The sequence below is a fragment of the Lemur catta genome, chromosome 22, assembly GCF_020740605.2.
Source record: "Lemur catta isolate mLemCat1 chromosome 22, mLemCat1.pri, whole genome shotgun sequence".
Lineage (NCBI taxonomy): Eukaryota > Metazoa > Chordata > Mammalia > Primates > Lemuridae > Lemur > Lemur catta.
In genome coordinates, this window is record NC_059149.1 from 19849784 (window position 1) to 19871017 (window position 21234).

The window sequence follows — 21234 nt, forward strand, 5'->3', positions numbered from 1 at the left end:
AGTTCTCAGTCCAAGACAGATCAAGGTAGTGGAAAGTACTTAAAATTTGGATAACCAAAAAACTCTCACAATTAACAAGCTAGAATGTATGGCAATGCATCACACTTTACACCCTGATATCATAAAAGAACACACCTCCTCAGGGGCACATGGAGCGTTCATGGGCATTGTCCATACTGTGTTATAATAGGACTTCAGTCATTCTTGAAATAGATATAATACCAGCAACCTTCTCTGATCCCAATGCTGTCTAATAAGACACTAATAATGTAGGGGAGAAAAAAAAATTTTCTCTCTACCCTTAATGGTTATTGGTTGGAATGGACCCTGTAACAAAAGAAAGATTAACAAGAGAAAAACAAACGTATGTTTATAGCATGTACACACAGGAGATACCTAGGGAAATGAGTACATCTCAAAAGGGTGGCTTTGAATTCAGGCTTAAATACCAGAGTCTGCTGAATAAAGAAAGGGTATAGGGAAGGCCCCGTTATGAGGAAATGCCTGGGGAAATGATTAGTAAACAAGGTAAGGTGTGTTATGTGTTATGCAGATTAAAGTCCAAGCTTTCTCCATTGATAAGAGCCTCCAGTGATTTAGTCATCCCTCTCTTCTGTGAGGGAGACACTCTTACAAATGGAGATTTCCTTTATAGATATAAATTTCCCCTACAAAAGGGTAACTTCTCTGTTTTTGGAGCTTCTCCTGTGTTTGCAGTATCTCAAAATAATCAGCTCAAAATAATCATTATGCTAAAGAGGCATATTTTGGTCTCTTCCAGTCATATTTTGGGTGGCATATTCTGGTCTCCTACAATAACAAACATTTAACAAGGCCCTTCAACTTGGAAATTAAAAATATCTCTAACAAACAAGCTTGGGTTAAAGCAGAAATGGAAACCTTAACTGCAAAAATTTTTTTGAATTATAACGAAAACAGTATATATTACTGCATTTCATAGTTAAAATGGAATTGACTCACCTATTAAAAGTTTTCAGAGGAAAATTAATATTTATTACTTATTAAATATATACTTGAGAATAAAAGAAAAGGAATTCAATTCCCAATTCAAATAGCTAGATAAAGAAAAACCTACTAATAAAAACATAAAAGAGAAAATAATGAAGATTGAAGTGGGAATTAACAGAAAAACATATCAAAACGCAAGTTCTTTGAAAAAAGCAAAGACATATACAAACCAGTATCTAACCTAATTACAGAAAAAGTACAAAAGCACAAATGCATGAAATAAGAAGTGTAAGGGGGAACCTGCGTAAGGGCAGAAAGGTGGGATACCTTTCCTCACCCCTCAAAGGGGTAACAGCCAACACTGCTAGAACAAAAGACAGGGCAATAGGAGAAAAGAATAAGAAATTTATTTAATCAAAGTTTTACTTGACACAGGAGACTTCAGAAATAAAGACCCCAAGACCCAGGGAAAACAATCCACTTTTATGCCTAGGTATTGTTAGGTAGATGTCGGGGGATGTGGGGTCTCCTAGGGACAGAAGTGGGCACTGTTGCCTTGGTACAATCGCCCCACCCTAATCCTCTCCCCAGCGAGGGCCATGCCTGGGGAAGGAGGGAACATCCTATGAATCAGTCAGTCAACTTGGCCGCCAGCTGCAAAAGAACGCAGAGGACTCTGTAGCCCATGGGCCAACAGCATAGGTACCATAGAGTCAGGAAATGGATCTAGAACCATGCGCATGTGTAGTAATGCAACTCCCAACTGTCCAAAGTGGTTCTGTGGTGACCTTTGAACCACGAGGGAGGTCCCAATCCAGGCGCTATAAAACAAGACACAAACCGTAACCGAGTTCCTTGCGCCCTTCCTTTTACTCTCCCTTGGCAGCGACCATGGGTTCAGTCATCATCTGTGGCCAGATAGAGTGAATCACGCTCTGTAAACCTGTGTCTTGCTCTTGCTCTATAATCCTTTCTTTCTCTCCTCAGTAAATCTCATTTTTGTGCTTGCCTTACTTTGGTGTGTCTGGTCGTTCTTTGACCATGAGTGCGGCAAGAACCGACCTTTCAGACTGAAACCTGATGTTTGATGAAAAATAACTGTGTGAGATGTGATTGGACAAAGGGAGCATGATCTAGTAGTTACAGACTGCGGGGGAAGCGCAGTCAGGCTTGTCTGTTCAGATTCTTCTTGGCCTCTCTGGGTAGCATTTCTTCCTTCCTGGTGTAGAGCAGGACCCCCTTCCGGAATGAGGGTCTTAGATCTACCAGCAGGCAAGGTAGGTCAGACAATTTTCTTTACGGCCAGCTCTTACATAGAAAGGCAAGGGAAAGTCAGAGTAGTATTTCTACGGTTTTTGGCATGCTTTTGGGGAGAGGGGTTCTAATTTCTGTGATCTGCCTTGGGGAAGAAGAATTCTGGTTTCCATGACTCAGTTTTGGGGGAGACAGGAGGGTGAGAAGTCAGACCTTGGTTCTGAGGCTGCTTCTGAGGCCTTTTAATGTCTTTAGTTCAAAGTACCCAGCATGCCACAGTGCCATACTTGGGGGTATTGTTTCCTGAGCCCCAACACTTCCATAAGTGTAATTAACCCAAGGTTATTGCCAAGTATCCACTTTCTGGCTGAGAAAGAATAAAATCACAAGGAAATACTACCCTAGGCGACTTCCTAGGTAGGGCTGTTAGATAAAATACAGCATGTTCAGTTACATTTGAATTTCAGATAGACGATGACTACTTTTTTTTGGCATAAGTATGTTCCAAATATTGCATGGAACATACTTATACCAAAACGTATTTGCTGTTTATCTGAAATTCAAATGCAGTTGGGCATCCTGTGTTTTATCACAACTGTACTTTTGGGAGACGGCCAGGCAAGAGTTCCCTGGATAAACTCTTCCAGGCCATGAATCCCTCTTGCAAATTTTAGCAGTGTAGTCAGAGTTCTGTATGTGGTGTGCTTAGGAGAGAAAGAACTGTGAATAGTCGGGGAAGGCTGCCTATAAAGGAGGGACAGGTTGTCCTTAAAACGTGGGTGGGAAGGTGGATCGATATTCCATTTCTGGAGGGTAGGAAGGTGGATTGATATTCCATGCCTAGAGGGCCAGCCCCAGCCAGGTGGCTCAGGGTGGGTCTGTGGGGTGGGCTGGGAGGGAGGTCTCCTTCTAGAAGGAAAGAGAGGGCTGGGGCTTCCCCTCCACTTCTACACACAGGGAGGCCCTCAGGGCATCTTGGCAGGACTCTTTAGCTGACATTTCATTACATAGCAGTTGATGGCCTGTGTCCCTTCTTCACAAAGACATCTAAGAGATGTAAGTGACAACAGGCAGCACTGTACCCAGCACAACGATGGCAGCAAACTCCACTTAACCCTCGTGAGCAGGAAGGGCTTCTCTAGCCGGGTGAGATCTCAGACTCACTGGGTGTCACGTTACCTAGAGGGCTTGATTGAAGCGCAGCGGGCTCTGCCCCATCTGCAGACTTTGCGGTTCAGTAGATCTGGGAAGGGTGGAGCATTTGCCTTTCTAACCAGCTCTCAGGAGATGCTCTTGCTTCAGGGACCACACTTTGGGAACTGCTCGGAAGCAAACTTCCCAAACTGGACTGTGCATAGAAACAACCTGGTTAAAATGCAGAATCTGACTCACTAGCTCTGGGAAGGGGTCGAAGATTCTGCTTTGCCTGCAAGCTCCCAGGAGATGGCAACAGGAAGGCACTGGGTTGCCAAGCTCCAGGGAAGGGGTTTGCAAGTCAGACTGTACCTTAGAATCACCAGGAGCCCACGGGATTCCATTGTGGCATGTAAGGGGCTATTTATATTGCAGGTTATTCTTGGGTGACACACACACACCCCTGTTCCTGGGAGGGGAGTCATTGCTTCTCGAATCTGAGGCTGACAAGTTAGTGGTCAGAGCTCTGATTTCTTGTCATTCAAAATAGAAGCTGTTGGGGCGTTAAAAGTATCTGAAGACAAGGAGCCTGGTGCAGACTTTTCCTTATCTGTAAAATGGGGGAATAATGGTTCTGCATCATAGAATTGTGCAACAAGTGTATGTAAATAGAGAAGTCATGCTACGTGTTTAGCACGGTGCCAGGCAAGCAAGTGCGTGGTAAATATCTTTGATTAATATCCTCCGTCATCATTAACACAATCCACCTACCCACCTGATGCTTCATTCATTCCTCAGTGTTTGTGCCCCGTAGATGCCCAGGCCACGCTTGAACTCCTCCATTGGCAGAAAACTTGTATGTGGGGGACAGTCTTGGGCTGCGGTCTCATTTCTTGTAGGTTCCAGTAACCAATCCTAGTTAAATGCCTTAGCTTGCTACCGGACAGTTCTCATTTCCCTCCTACGTAAGACTTGTTTAAATATTTAAATCCAGTCTTAGTTCTGCTGTGGGTTAACCATCTCCCGTTCATACACATCCCACATTCCTCTCATTGCATTGTTCACGTTTGTGGCCCTCCTGGCTGCTGCTTTGGCATGCTTGCTGGTGCGTGTACATGCCAAGTCTCAAGCAATTTATTCAGGTTTAGTGTCATTAGCGTCAGGAGCACTGCAACTTGACCTGTACTTATATTAATGTGGCCCGAGATGGCACGTGTTTTGGTGGCTGCATCACTGTGGACTTTCATGGAACTTGCGGTGGATTAAAGTTGGGGGCTTGCTTATGTGCGTGCTATGCTATATAACATAACATCCTATCTTGACCTTGTATGACTGAGTTTTTTTTAGCTGAAGTGTAAGGTATTATCCTTTTGCATTTTACATTAATTTGCCCCATTTTTCTGCCTGAGGAGAGCTTTTTTGAATTCTGATTCTGTCATTGAGTGTAATCCTTCTGTCCCAGCTTTATGACATACCCGTTTTTCATAAACTTGCCTTCTGTAGTTTGTGAAGTTGTTAATTAAAATGTTGAACAGATGGGGCCAAAAGGCAAGCTTTGGAGAAGGGCACTAGAAATGCTCTTCTAAGCTGATCCGTGTCCTTTAATTACCGCTGTTCAAGTGGTTTCACACCCACCAACTGTACTAATGCCCAGATCCTATCTCTCCATTTTGCGCAGACATAGTTCATTAAAGACCATGTCATATTCCTGGTTGTGGCCCAGATATTTTGTCTCCTGCATTTTTTTTTTTTTTTTTTAATCTACAGGCTAGTCTTACAAAACAGGGAATGAATGGAGTCTGATACGGTTTCTTCTTGGGAACCCATGCCGGCTTCTAGTAAGTGTTGCTTCCCTTGCAATTCACTCTAAAAATACCCCCAGGGTTAACATCTAGCCCACTGGTCTACAGCACACAGAACCATGCCCGTCTCTAATATTTCCTATTGCTTACAATTTATCCGTTAAAACTGACAGTGCTTGAGCAATCTCCTTGCTGAATCTCATGGTACTGTGGGATACAATTAATCTAGAGATGAGCTATTTAGAGTTGCTTATTGCTTCCTTTTATCTTAATTTGTCCTGGGTTTTAGCTTCCTCTTATGAGTGTTCACATGATGTCTACAGTCCCTCAGGTGCTAATATTAGTTGTGCAACATAGAGAATATGACAAGAGAAACAGAACTCCCGCATCTGGAGGACAGGAAACTGGGCACAAAGGACTGATGTTTGAGTCTTGTTGTTCAGTAGGAGCTGTTGTGGGAGCCCAGGGGTGCAGAAGGATGCTGTTCCCCCACAACCCCCAGAGCTTGTATTTCTTTGAGATTTACACATCGTAGCAGGTTTGGTCTCCGTTGGGCAGTACTTTCATTTGTGCTTAAGAGGCTGTAACCAGTGACCTCATCTGAAAAAGCCCAACCCCCCCAACATAAGACATCCCCTCCAATATTCAGAAGTTAAGGGATTACCGTGGAATTTTATTTTTCATTTTCCAAGTCACAGATCTTATTGTTAACATTGTTTGGTTATGAGAACGCAAAGGATACACTCTAGGCACAATACAGCAGTGATCTGGGGATCAGCATCTGCGTTTTGGGACAATAATTAACTCCATGGTCCCTTTGCCTTGATGAGAAGTAAATGGGAATGCAAATGGTTCTTGAAATTGCTTCAAAAAGTTCATTTGTTCCTCCCCTGCTCAAATCCCCCTAATGACAACGGGCCTCTGAAGTATCTAATAGCCTCTACCAACATCTTTACGGAAACACAGATCTTCAAGGAAGTCCACAGAGGTGAGTGAGTGTTAACCAGTTGACTCTGTCACCATGTCACTCAACTGCTGTGGCCAAATCTCTCATCGTGGGGCCCGTGGTTATCTTTTCATGGACAAGAGCAGGGTGCTGTGTTATTTTTGTTTATTTTTAAAGGTATTATTCTAATTGCTTAAATAAGCAAACAACAACATTCCCCCAAATGATTGAAATTTGAATTTATTTCATTCTAAAGTACATTTACATATATCATATACATATTTTAAATCCTTCACTATTTTTGCATGATTTCTATTACATAAAAACCATTTAAATGCAATAAATTTTGTTGCTGTAAAACAACAAAATACCCCCAACCTATAAAAACATGGGAACAGTTATATTCATAAACATTTACACAATAAATGTACTATATATATCACAGCTTCTATACATATCAGGTGACTCACTTGTCTACAAGGTTTGGGTTTACTTTAACAACAGTGAGATAAGGGTGATATTTATGTACAACTATTTTAATAAAAAATAAAGCAATTGTAAAATGTAAACTTAATTTTCAAAATAGTCTTTAAACACTTTAACAATATCCACACAAATTACTGTTCCACCCAAAACACAGCCACCATAAATGCCATCATCCTCTAGGAGATGGCATTTCTTGAATGTGGTGGGTGGTAGTAAGGAACAGGTTTCCAGGACATGATATGGTACCACTCGCTGACTCAAGTCTGCCAAGGCTGACAGTTTGGCCACTGGAAAGGAGCAGGCTGCTATTTTGTCACTAATTACTTTCACGATTTGCAGGGGACATACGGCACCAGGACTGCAACGAAACTGAAATGATTGGTGGGTGGAGAAAATCTTGAAGGTAAAGAAATGTTCTACGATGCCAATTAGTTGGAGCCACAGTGACTATAACCCAGTTAATAGGTTGGGAAAACTTATTAAAAGATCCCAATGACTGCCCTCCTGCCTATCTTAGGGCAATCGAGGCTGACACAGGGATTCTCCACTCGCGTAAATTTCTCTTCTAGAAATGGGTCCCTAAAACTTGAGGTAGGAGAGACTGTGAGGAGGCATATTTGGCCTTTCCCCAACAGGTCTCGTCTGGACTGAGCAGAACTGCTAAGCGAAAGTTCAGTGTTCCTCGACCCTTGCCACAGAAATGAAATGTGATCCATTTCCAGAAAAATCTGGGTGGAAAGGCAAAGGTATCACCCATCCCTGGTTAGAGCTCGATGTGCTAGTTTGTTTCTTGCAAAGACAAAATACGTGGCCTTAGCTTCAAATATCTCTTTCATTACCTTTGTCCCGTCTGAGTGACTCAGCCACTGTGAGTGGGTGCCTTGCCTCGGCAGGGTCTGCTCACTGGCACACCTGGCTCCCGAGAGCCAGGCCAGGAGCGCAGGACACCAGGCTGTGCTTGCTGCTCAGTAGACGCCCAAGTGGAGAGCGGGGCTGGGGGACGAGCTCCTCTCCGCAGAGAGGATACGCCGCCACCTTCTGCAGAGCCCTGGCACTCAGGGTTCAGCGTGGTGAGCCTCAGACCCGCAACGTGGTCCCTAATTGAGCCTTGGGGCGGGGACTCTTAGGGGCCCCTGCAGACTTATTGATGCCGACTGATTGGGAAACACTAAGTGAAACTCCAAAATTCTCTCCATTAACCAACATTTTCAGGGATTGAAGTGAAGGTGCTTATTTTAATAACACTATTAGTGAGAACGCAGCCCTCTGCCCTGCAAAGGGAAATGCATTCTAACGAGGTTCCGTCCCATCTCCAGCCTGGCGGTTGCTGCTCATGGAAACGCGTTCAACTGTTCAGCAGGTTCGGTCAGAGGGGAACGTGGACAACCCACATCAGTGCTGCTGGGGTCGGTGCCTCGCTGCTCCCCCACTTGCACCCTCCTTTCTCAGAGGAATGATCTGCAAAGCCAGCAGCTCGGCCAGCCTCGGAACTGATGCACACCAGCTGCCGGGAGCGTCACCCAGGCGACGGAGGGACGCTGCAGAGCTCCTGCTTGTGGATCGCAAGAAAGCCCGCAGCCGGGTGGCCCATCAGAGTGAACGCGGTATGTACCCCCCACTCTTTTGTCACAAATGCAGTGTAGCTCAAGCCAGACACCAGCTCAAGTTCCACCGCGGCCCTTGGAAACCTCTGTGATACAGTTTCCACCCCCTTCGTTTATCACCTCTTTAGAATACTCTGGACTTTTGCGTCTTAAAGTCTTATGTTCATATAACTTAACACAGTCGCCATGTGGGCACATGTACACATGTCAGAGGTCCCAGATTCGTCAGCTTTTCCCCTTACGCACCTAAGGGGACAGTAAACTGGTTCTGAATCTCTCAGGAGCAGAGAAGACTGACCCCATGCGTGGCTACCCCACATGGAAGGCCACCAATTTACCGTCTCCCCAGTTCAATTTTGGTCTAATTACTCTTGCTCCTGTAGCTTAAAAAAAAAGTATCCTAACGGCATTTAAAAATTAATGTGCATACATACTCTCTATAGAGTGGATATTATTATCCATGTCTCATGGTTACTTGGCTTTATAACCTCCATGGCTTTATATGAAAGTCCAACCATTTCAAATTATTAAGGCCCAAAATGAAACTTATTTCAGCTATTCCTTTTCTCTATGGTTTCTGAATCCAATGGCTGTTTTTGTAAATTACAATAATTCTCGGAAGGAAACACTCTTGCAAAACTAAGACCCTGCTTGTCAGTCAGAGCCAGTCCACTGCACGTCAAGAACAAATTAGGAAAAATGATCTATCTGCAAAAATAGTTTGAGACTATAGAGTTAATTAAAAAAAAACAAAAAACCATAACTCAAGTATAACTACCAACACTACTGCGGCCTGGAGCTGAGGGTTAGCCTCCCACCCCACGAGTCCGACTCTCTGCATCAGATACAAAGACGCGAGGCAGCCGTTTAAACAGAAGATACTGCCCTCAACCACTCACTCAAACACACTCAGTCGTTGCTTTAAATACACCAAACATGCTGGTTAATAAAGTTTTAGTCTCTAGGTAACTATTTACACTCTATAATATAAGCAGTAAGCTCAAACAACTAAGGCCAGTGGCTCTTCTTTGGGGAGAGGCAGGAAAAAGAGACCGAAGTATAAAAATATTTAAAATAAAGTTTAAATCTGGTCCTAAAATTCTTTTACCTGTGACACTAGATGCTGATTTGTGCAACTGTGCACCTAGCATACAGTACCCAATCCTGGGATGCCCTGATATACTTTAGTGCTTGTGACAGTTCTTCAAAGTAAAGAGGTTAAGGAGGCGGCACCAGGAGAGTGCTTTGATCTCCTGTAAAATATACACAAATACATAAATGATATGGTGGGTACTTACTGAAATCTTCTCAACCTATTTTTCTGGACTAATTACAACAATAAAGAACGTGTGCTTTAAAGCATCACAGTTTGTAATAAGCCCCAAATTGTCAGTTTAAGTGCTCTTACTACTAAAGTTACTAAGACTGCACACGCGGCCTTCTTTTCTCCTTTCCTTTCTCTATTTTCCAGGTCACAAGGAGCGAGGCCCTTGGTATTGCACACGGTGCACCGCGGTGGGTTCGCAAGGTGAGTTCAAAGTCATTTTTGCCCTGGTGATTCAAAGCTCAAAGACAGAATTTTCTAAGCATACAGTCTTATTTAAAAAATTTAATCAAAATAGCATTTGAATTTAAGTTTAATAAAACAATATCACTATATATACTTTCAACAACGCCATTGTATAAGCAATCCTATGAGGTTTTGACTTGCTTTTCACATCACACTGGTTATTAAGGACAAAAACAATGTTGATGGACATGTGCTGTACACGGATACACGGTCTACACACTGATGCATATACACACAGACAGCTATAAATACCCACAAATACAATGTTGGCAGGTGACGGAAAGCATTTTCTTTGACATCTGACATACTATCTGTAAGAATATTCTCCAAAAGCCTGCACTACTACACATACACACATAAATTACAAGGGATGAGCCAAGGAGACTTAAGGAAACCTACTGTATATACAATTAACTTGCAATATTTTCTTGCTGTCGCATTCAAGTCAACAAACTGTCATGCAGATTCAAGTATTTACTGGCATTCTCTCTGTGAAGATATTCTCTCTGCATGCAACGGGCCAATTATTGTCCTAAGCAGAAGGCTGCCCACTTGGGTTTTGGATACTGTCAGAACAAAAGGAGATGACTTTGGACTTCGGTCCTCCTTTTAAGGGGTGAGAGATGGAAAAGGCATCTGAGAGGAGAAACAGGGACAAAGTACCTCTCTGTCGCTACCAACAATCCGTCACGGGGTTAATTTATGGTGATCTCTCAGGTCCCCTGGATGATGTGATGATGTCAGGTGTCAAAGGACTAGAGGAGAGAAACGTGCGGACCTGGGGCAGACCAGGAACTTGGCCTGGGAGAGAAGGTGAGCAGAAAGCTACGGAGGAAGGTAGGAGGCCCAGAGACTCGTCTGCCTGCAAAGCTGACCGATCATCTTCTGTCAGAGTAACTTAGATGTTTTGAAATAAAAGCAGATACTATTTAAACCCCAAGTTGCACTATTACTGCTAAACTCAACTCTACTTTTAGTGAGTCCTTGGATGCCACTTTGGTTCTTGCTTTTACAGTGCTAGTTTTACAACTGGAAAAGGGAAGGGATCATTCCCAGCTGGAATGAAGACAGGTGGCTACCCAACCTGCTGAAAACTTGAGTGCACACGAGCTAAGCTACACAGACTTGGACCTACAAAGCTAAGAAACTTCCTGTGAATTCAGGCTGAAATAAGCTTAACCGCTGACTACAAGGAATTCAAAATTCCAAGGGCAATTAAACCCAAGAAGGTCTAGAGTGTAAGATAGTGGAGAAACTTGTTTAAGGTCAATTTTCTTCTGACTGTCACTGATTAGGTGAAAAGACATTGAAGAGGCACAGCTCAAGACAGAGCATGCCCTGCTGTACCTAAGAACATCTTCCCTGGATCTGTACGTGACAGAGGGAACAAGAGGCCGAGGACAGCAGAAAACTCCATGTCACTTTGTGCTCAGGCAGCAAAGGCCTCTTTCCCTGCTGATTATGTAAATTATTCCTCAACCTCAGAAGTTCTATGGTTGGCCACAGGGTAAAACACAAACCTGGCTTGGCCTTGGAAAGCCAGCCGGAATGTACTTCCTCATGTCGGTTCTGCCTGGGAACTGGGCCCCCAGCTTCTGGACTGGGTAACAGTGGGAGAAACACAGAGGGGCTTGCGTTGGCACCAGACCACTGCGTAGGAAAATGCTTTCTCTCCTCTTTCCCTAGGAGCAAGAAAAAAGGTGACACATAATCCAGGAACTACATTTGCGGCAAAGGACTCTCCCACATGTTGGTTTCACTGAGATATTGCTTGGTTTAATTAGACACTGCTAAGAGTTAGCAAAATGATGTTTAAGAAAGTGCACTTCAGAAATGCCTATGGTGTGGCAACAGAAGACTCTGCACGCTAGGAATAAAGTTTTGATTGCTAACAAGGAATCTCTGACACCTTCCTGTAAAAGCCAGCATGCAAGGTGGGGACAAACCCTGAAACATTCACAGATTTTACACATGGGCCACTTCCATGGTCTAGAAGACTATCTCGAAGGTATTTTGATGACTACCAAGATTTTACATGTTAAAAATTAATATTAAGTGTATTTATGTGAAGAAGAATAATGATTTATCACAAGGAGAGAAATCCCCAGGCTCCTTCCGGGCACCAAGGTGGGGGGCTGAATAGCGGTGGATAGGGAGGGGGTGGAGTACCTGGAGAAGGGAGGGAGACGGGGGACCCCCCTGTACCGTGAATCAGGCAGCAGGCTGCCGCTAGCTCTGAAAGGAAACATCTTCAATGTCTTCTCACTAGATATCACAGGAAAGACATGATCGCACACAAAAATCATCACATGGTTGGCTATGTCTCTAGTCAAGCCAGAGACTGTTTCCTCCCATGGGGCCAACTCTTGACCCGCCCCACGCACTGACAGCAACCTTCCAGAGGCCTCCCCAGAAAGAGGTGTTCTCAGCCCGTCCCCTGAATATGGGCAGCGTCATGCCAGGGCCATCTGACATCCTGGCTCACAAAAGAACCTTTCAAGTTGTTTTGAAAGATAAACTATGCAACCATGGCATCCTGCAACTTCAAAAGAGCCCTTCTTATCTAATGATGGGTTAGCATATCCAGAAGTCCCTGGAGTTAGCATTGCTGAGTCACGTGACAGGACCAGTGCTGTAGTGGTGCTGATGCCGAGTATTTCAAGACTACTGTAAATGTCAGAAATACTGTAGCAAGGTACCCTTCAATGTATATTAAATACTATAAGTAAAATATACACAGACATTCTATATACACAGACACACACTGTGGGCAAACACATTCGAGCCAGAGAAGTTAATTTTTCTTCAGTTACTGAAACTCATGGTCTAGGTACCTCTCTCCCCTCTGCTTAGTATAAATATTTAGGCAGAAAACAAATATGCTGACAACTTAGATTATCAGGAATAAAGACAACTTGCTTGTGGAAATCTTGGATTCAGTAAGAAGCTACAGAAATGAATGAGGTACGTGGGCCATGTCGGGAACCAGCCTGTTCTGCAGTTCTAAAGCCATTGCCTTTACCTAAACAAGATCGAGAATTTGAGTTGTTCAAAGGTGTGGCAAAATACCACAAAGCAAGCAACTAACAACCTTAGAGAGGGGTAACTCTTCTCCGGACACAAGCAAACATAGACATTTATATAGGTGAAGGAAGTAAATGTTAATAAATAATTCTGTAAATAAATGCTGGTACATACAATAATATACCACTTATAAACTACCATGTTTTATAGCAGGTTTTCTCTAATTCACTGGAACCATGCTATTCACGCAGAGCAGCTGATTCTTTGGTCATAGTACCTTCAACTCATGAACCGAGTAGAACTAGAGAAAATGTCTACGGGAGGAAAAGGAATAATCAAGGGGATTCCGTTAGTTCTGAAGTTTCGCCATTTGTGGAGATGATAGTTTTAGGGATGACAGCGTTTCAAAGTTCCAAGTCACAGTGGGCTACCCTTTCACTCCCTTCTCTTCCTCTACAAAATATTATTCTGTTTATCACCTTGAGTTTCAAAGGGGCTGTCACTAGAACAAGCTCATGGCTGTAAGACGAATAGAACTATTTTGAGTAAAGTACTTTTAGGAGAAAGTTCAATAGTACCAAAGTGAAGTGGCTATCAGAGAGGCTGAGACAAGAATAAACTAGGTCACTTTGCATATGCAATCGGCGGATGCCTCGGTTTTCCAACAACAATTCATTCAATTACTGTCAGAGTTAAAGAATATCCATCGTAGACAACTGCAGCTACTTTCCTCCCTTATCTTGCCTTGATTTAAAGAAAGAACAAAAGGGGCTCTATTTTCAGTATTCTGTTAGAAAGGAAGACCGCACTACCACAACCAGGACATAGCCCGATGCCCACACACAGATACATGTAGAGTGAAACAGGATCGATTCCTGGATGGAAGGGTAGCAACAACAGAGATGATTCTGGATTCCTAGTCTAGACCCTGCAGGAGTGAGGTAACAATTCCCTGCAGACCAAACACATGCCTACTGCTGCAGCTCCCAAGAGCCAAGGATTGCCATTATCCTGTAGAAATCAAAATTAACCTGCTCTCTCTTTCCTCAGTGTTCAATGGCAAAATGACTCTACTACTACTTCCCCTTGCTCGGCTGAAATGGAATCAACACTTTAAGCAAGCTCATGTGCTTCCCCAAGTTCTGCAATCCTGTGGTCTCCACGCACCCGTCCCTGCTGCCAGCAGGGTCAGAGCTCAGCAGAAAGTGCCAAGATGCACGCGGAGCTGCATCGTATTGGAACATCTTGATTCCCAGCATTGTGATTCTTACCTTGAGCGTCTGTGAGCGCTCAATTCCACCTCTGTGACTGGGCAAGATTTCACATGTAAAGGCTTATATTAACTCTGGCTAGAATTTACTAAACTACAGTTTGTCCAGTTAAATGTTTCACAATGGATTAAGTTCTTTAACCTTAAAAAAAAAAAAGGTTGAACAGTTGATTCGAGAATACATAAAACAACTGAGCAGAGTGCAAACGAGAGAAAACCCGAGGAGCGATACATAATTCCCTCTGAAATCACGATCCCCTCCCCCTCACAAAAAAGGTGCATTAGTTCTCAAGTTGCAAAAATCATCAAAGCAAAGAAATCAAGAGCAGAGACAATCTGTACAGAAACTAACAAAAATATACAATAGAAAAAGTTACTAATGCACCATTTTGTCACAGACTTTTTTTTTTTAATATATTCACGGATTACCAGAAAGATCTTGAAAAACTTTATGTTGCTCCATGACCAGCACTTCCTGGCCACAGATAGATTCTAAGTGACTTTTTGCTTAATGCTGGGTGTTTCAGGTCGGTGATCCTTCCTCTCTGACACATTGCGCTTGACCTTGGCGGTGATGGGAGATGAATCCGGGTTCAGCGAAGGGCTCGAGTGGGACTTCTTCAGTCCCGCGGCGTCACTCTCCTCATGACTCAGGAGCTCCTTGCCTCCTCCTTTTAGGATGCCGACGTAGATTTCGTAGCGGGTTTTCTGCAGGCAAAATCAGAAGAACAGAGTCAGCAACCTGTTCACAAATGCATGTGTGTAACACACCGGGGGGCGGGTTAACTATCTGGACAGTGTGAATGGCTGTTGAAGACTTGACTTCATTCTCCAAACTGACAAATTACTTGGGTACTTACCGGGCACGGGAGAGGCAACACAACAGGAGACTGATTGACTGCTTACCTAAATGGATGAGTCAATTAGAATTTGAGTTCTCATTTGTTCTAGATGCTGAAGGAACACCAACTTGGAGTTATTGGCTACAGATACAGGGATCGTGAGTTCTGAACACTCAAGAAGGGTCTAAGTGGGATGATCTGTAACCTCTGGTTTTCGGTGACAGGACAATAGTCTCTTGAGTCTTCCCCACGTAATCTAGGCCTCACTGGAAACTGGCTTGAATATGGTTGTTTGCTCTTTCGTACTTCCTATAACTCTACAGTAAAGACTCAACTCAAGGGATCATCCCGTGGTGACTCTACTCTCCAGTCCCCTGTAAGACGACAGCACTTTCTAGAAGCTGCTCTGGGTTTCCCGCCGTTACTTTTCTGCTTAGAGTATCCAATTCTTAGGCTATTATCAATAGTAGCTAGTATGAACTGTATGAAGCTTGCAGAATTTCAAATTATTGTCTTATGCTTTTCTTATTCAACAAAATTTCTCTCATTATCAAGTATGTAGTGGGTGCCTGCTACTTTTCAAACAGCTCCTTGATTTCCCCTCTCTTGTGTCTGCAAGTCTTTTCTTTCCTCTAGCCCTAACTGGCACTTTTTAAAAGTTCCTATCTCAGTCAATATGTAGAACTATTGTGCACATATTGCAAATGACAGAAGGGTCTCAAATTCTTGAGGTGATAACTTCTGGTCAAAATAAGTCTTTCACCATCCTGCCTCAACACATGAACACTTTACAGAAGGCCTACAGTGTTTTATTTCTAAACAAAAGGACAGGTCAGTTATAAATTGTCTTAACAAAGGCAGGCAAATTCTATTTTGACTGTAAATCTCTTAGGGATTTTTGTAGTCAGATTAGGGTTTTGTATATGTCGGTTTTAAGTTAGTAATTGTGAAGTGCTACCTTTCAAGTTGTTTTGCTCCATAGTAGGAAAAAGCTGCTGGACCTTAAATTTGTTCTGGGTTTGGTCGATATCCAAGTGTGGGTGCTGAGCTTTGGTTGATGATGATGACATTTACTGGGTGCCTGCATGCTGATTTCAGGCCATTCATACAATAATCATATACAACTGGTAACATTATTATCTCCACTTTACAGTTAAGGAAACAAAGGCAGAGAGAAGTCAAAGTAAGCATGAAATGAAACTGGGATTTGGAACCAGATAATCTGACTCTAACACCCATGCCCTTAAGCTATATTTCCCCCCTTGATATGAAAATAGATATATAAATGAATGTATATCTTAGGCTGATTGCTGTGACAGACACTGTTGGTTGGCCAATCAAAAGCCATTCTCAACTCCCTCTACTCTTATGTCCCTCCCACTGCAAGGAATGATAAAACCCAAGATACTTTCTCAGCCTCTCTTGCGGCTAGGATGGGTCATGTGATGTTCTGGGCAATGAGATGTAAGGAGAAGGCTTTTGGGGGCTTCTGGGAAAGAGATTTTGATGACTGAATCAACCAACCTCCAGTAGCTACTGTCTCTCATGTGCCCAGAAAGTACCCAAGTAATCTGATAAAAGGGATGTTCCTTCCCTGACACGGACATGATTCCGAAAGCTGCCACTCTCGGACACGGGCAGTAGGTATGAAGACAAAGGATAACATGCAAGGCCTGAGGAAAAACGGAAGGGCAGAAAGAGCCTGGGCTCCTGATGACACAGTGAGCTGTATCCAACCATATGACCACTACCCTCTGGATTCCTGTTACGAAGGAATAATAAATATCCTTATAGGTTAAAGCCATTGTTTGTCAGGTATTGTTATCTGGAGCTGAAAGCATTACTAACTGATACCCATTCCAATTTTAATAAAGAAGTAAGAAAGCGAATCAAAATAACATGCTAAGCATGATCTCAGAGAGCCACAGCAGGGTTTAATAAGGGCACTTGCTAGAAAAATGTCATCAGTATTAGATCTCAGTACATGCATTGTGACATCTGGGGGTTGAACTAGAAGATATCCAAAGGACACACTGGTTCTAAACACCTACTCATTGTAGGAATTCATTAATCTGTCTCTGAACTGCCTTGGTTGGCAAGATTAAAATGCAACAAAGAACCACTCCCAATAGGTACAAAGTTTAGTAAAAATGATCTTAAAGGCAGTTTAAAAATGGATTCAGGAAATCAGTGTAAAGCGTACTATATTTCACAAAGCTGAAGCATTTATACAATGAACAGGGTATGAAGGACAATTTTTTGAGATGACTTGAAAGGGGACAAAAGGAGAGAAAGTGATAGGGACCATTTTCTACTAGGCTTTGAGGAAACTGATACCACAGGGAAAATTCACCTGAAAAATACATGAAGGACAACCATCTCATCCACTCATTCAGTGGCTGTAGTTGCGAAGCTATTGTCTCAAGTAAATGACATCAGTGTGTCAGTCACTCATGGCAGTGCATGAGTCATCAGACCAGAAGAAAAGATAAAGCAGAGAAAAGGGTGAAAGAGGGGCCAGGAAACAAGGACTGATCTGTTAGGATAAAGAAAGAAAAGGAAAGCTGTATGGGTTTATGATCTTCCAAATGGATGGGCTCCGTTTCTGACTCTCAAAAGTTTACAGGGACAGAGGCCACGAAACCCAGCAATACAGCTTTTTACCATTCTCTGAGTCTAGCTTTTACTGAAACCAAACCAAATATGCCTCTTCAAAATATTATAGGGCAACATAACTTTAATCTCGGAACTATTCCGTGGGTATTAGTTTTAGCCATGTCTTTCCAGGACTACAGACTCATCCGAACATGTAAACCCTATGCAAAGGATTTGGAGTCAAAATAAAATTGTCTCTGAGTAAAGAAAAATAACTGAATGAAGCCCTGAAGGCCAATGGGAATGAACATAACTTTAAAATTCCTCTCCTCACTGATTTCTCCTTGTATTGTCTTTTTGGGGAGTAGGAAGGTTGGACTTCTTCCTGACTATGCAACCCCACCCTTGGGAGGGTTTGTGTCCTTCCTTCCCTTCAGAGAAGACATGATTCTCATCTTTTTTCCCAAGACCAATTGTGAAATTTAAGTTAAAGCTGGTGTGTAAGGAAAAGCTGAAGCAGCAAGAGGAGTGTTAGTACATCACTTTTTCAAGGTCTGATGTACCACCTCGGACACTGACAACTTGATCAGTGCTCAAATGGTCAACCTGGACCAAAGAAGCCCGTAAATGAATGATGCTGTGGCAGACACTGTCTGCTTTCAGAACAGCCTCTTCTTCCATGCTAACGGAGCTGTGATTTTTATTAAGCATGTGGATGTGCCCAGTCTTCTCATGGTTCAAACTAGACGTGATAACCCCATCTCCATTTGCTACTTTCTCTTGCCACCATGTGTCAGATTTGGCCACTGACATGCATGTAGTAGTCTGCTAGGACACTTTTTGAAAGCAGCTTTTGCTATCCTGATAAAAGGTGGTAGGCAAAATGTCGAGCTATGGCAGCCATTGTGAGACATGAAATGATACACATGAAAACAAAAAGCCAATGTGCTGATGATGGCAGATTAGAAAGTTAGAAAGATCATACATCCTTGGTGACAACACTTAGCAGCCAGTGAGTACCCACTCGCATTTGCTTAAGTGAGATAAAGAATGTTTGTACTATTTAAATAGTCAAGTTTTTTGTTATTTGCAGCCAAAAGCATTCTTAACTAATAAAATGGTCAACATTCAGCTTGGTTTCAATCATTAAAAAAAAAAAAATTCCCAATTGAGTTACACATGCACCTCCTGTCTTAATTTTACTTAGGAAAGGATTACTTGATCAGTAACCTTTGGTGTGATAGAGCTTTGTTTGGGGTTTCTCTTTACAGTCAAAAATAATTTACAGATATTGCTCCACTATGCTCCACACTGTGGTTACGTAATGAATATTAAGTCAATGGCTATTTTATCAATTCCACTGAGAGTTTTACGCCATTTGTTTAATCTCTATGGGTGCTGGAGTACATCTCTCCCAGTCCTTCCCTGTAAGCCTACTACATGTGGGATATCCAAGAGTTCCTAAGAGATTCTAAGGGTTAACCAAAAAACCGAGAGTTCCATACAGGTATACTTTGTTTTTTGGCACTTCATAGTTATTGCATTTTTAACAAATTGAAGGTTTGTGGCCACGCTGTGTTGAGCAAGTCTACTGGCATCATTTTTTCAATGGCATGTGCTCACTTCAGGGCTCTGTGGGACATTTTGATAATTCTCATAATATTTCAAATTTTTTCATTATTATATCTGTTATGGTGATCTATGATCAGTGATCTTTGATGTCATTATTAACTGTTTTGGGCACCATAAACCATGCCCATATAAGATGATTAACTTAATTAATAAATGTCATACATGTTCTGATTGCTCTAATCACTGGCCATCCCTCTGTCTCTTTCTCTCTCCTCAAGCCGCCCTATTCCCTCAGACACAACCATATTGCCACTAGGCCAGTTAACAAGCCTACAATGGCCTCTAAGTGTTCAAGTGAAAGGAAGAGTCTCACATTTCTCACTTTAAATCAAAGGCTAAAAATGATTAAGTTTAGTCAGCAGGCACGTTGAAAGCCAAGATATGTTGAAAGCCAGGCCTCTTGCACCAGTTAGCCAAGTTATTAAATGCAAAGGAAAGGTTCTTGAAGGACATTAAAAGTGCTACTTCAGTGAACATGTGAATGATAGGAAAATGAAACAGTCTTATTGCTGATATGGAGGAAGTATGAGTGGTCTGGATAGAAGATCAAAGCAGCCACAACACTCCTTTAAACCAAAGCCTAATCCAGAGCAAGGCCCTAAATCTCTTCAATTCTCAGAAGACGGAGAGAGATGAAGTGGCAAAAGAAAAGTTTGAAGCTAGCTGAGATTGGTTCGTGAGGTTTAAGGAAAGAAGCCATCTCCATACCATAAAAGTGCAAGGTGAACCAGCATGTGCTATTGCAGCAAGAAGTTGCAAATCATCTAGAAGATCTACCCAATATAATTGAGGAAGGTGGCTATACTAAACAATACACTTTCAATGTATATGTAACAGCTTCTGTTGGACTTTTATAGCTAGATAGGAAAAGTCAATGCCTGGCCTCAAAGCTCTAAAGGACATGCTGACTCTTGTGTTAGGGGCTAATGCCACTTGTGACTCAGTTGAAGGCAATGTTTGTTTACCATTCTGAAACTCCTAGAGGCCTTAAGAATTATTCTAAATCTACTCTGCCTGTGCTCTATAAATGGAACAAAAAAGCCTGGATGACAGCACATCTGTTGACAGCATGGTTTACTGAATATTTTAAGCTCACTGTTGAGACCTACTGCTCAGAAAAAATGATTCATTTAAAAATATTACTGCTCACTGATAATGGACCTAGTCACCCAAGAGCTCTGATAGAGGTATACAAGCAGATGAATGTTGTTTACGCACCTGCTAAAACATACACTCTGCAGTCTACAGATCAAGGAGGAAATTATGGCTTTCAAGTCTTGTTATTTAAGAAATACATTTTGTAAGGTTATAACTGACATAGATATGGCCTCTTCTGATGGATCTAGGCAAAGCAAATTGAAAAACTTATGGAAAGGATTCATCATTCTAGATGCCATTAAGAATATTCATGATCAGTGGGAGGAGGTCAAAACATTGACATGAACTGGAGTTTGGAAGAAGTCCCACGTAGGGCATATTAAAAATGAAATGGGATATTTAGAAACGAGTCCGTGAAAAGCACTGTGCAGTGGAAAACCAGCCCTGCAGTCAGGCAGCCTGCTGTTGACAATGCTCCTCCCTCACAAGCGAGGCCTTAACTCAGTCTCCTCATCAGGGGTGGGGCACCTACGGCCTCAAGGCCCCATGTTGCCTTCTAGATCCTAAGGCACAGCCTTTTAGACTGAATCCAAATTTTACAGAACAATTTCTGAGTCTTCATTATGCAGCTCTTTCAGGTATGTGTCTTTCATTTAAAAGGGCAAAGAAAATTTGAGAAAAAGACGGTGTGCCTCAGGGACAGTTTAGCTACCTTTGGTTGTGTTATTAAAGATTTTATCTTAGTCTCTGCAGATTCATTCTCGGATCAGTTCTAAATCATTTCAAGCTACAAGCTCAGCTTCCTTCCTTAGGAATGCTCCAACAGTGTAAATGGAGTTCTAGCACTCTAACTGCATAATATAATTCCAGTATCGGAAAAGCAGTGTGGGGATGGGATTTTTACCAAATCCAAGTGCTGTGGCTATTCTCTGCTGACAGGCATCTGACTACTGTTTTCTCACACTTGGTCCATTCAGCAAGCTCTCTCCTTTGATTTCTTTCTTAAGA

The 21234-nt window shown here is 42.5% G+C and overlaps 1 protein-coding gene across 1 annotated transcript in view; it reads right to left on the minus strand.

Moving 5' to 3' along the window:
- Window positions 1-14421: 14421 nt before the first annotated feature.
- The window catches only part of PSD3 (pleckstrin and Sec7 domain containing 3), a 311983-nt gene continuing 305170 nt past the window's right edge, over window positions 14422-21234 (minus strand). The window contains exon 13 of the mRNA XM_045535247.1: window positions 14422-14767. Within this exon, the coding sequence (XP_045391203.1) occupies window positions 14552-14767 (216 nt within the window). The 3' untranslated portion in view covers window positions 14422-14551. The remainder of the gene's footprint in view (window positions 14768-21234) is intronic.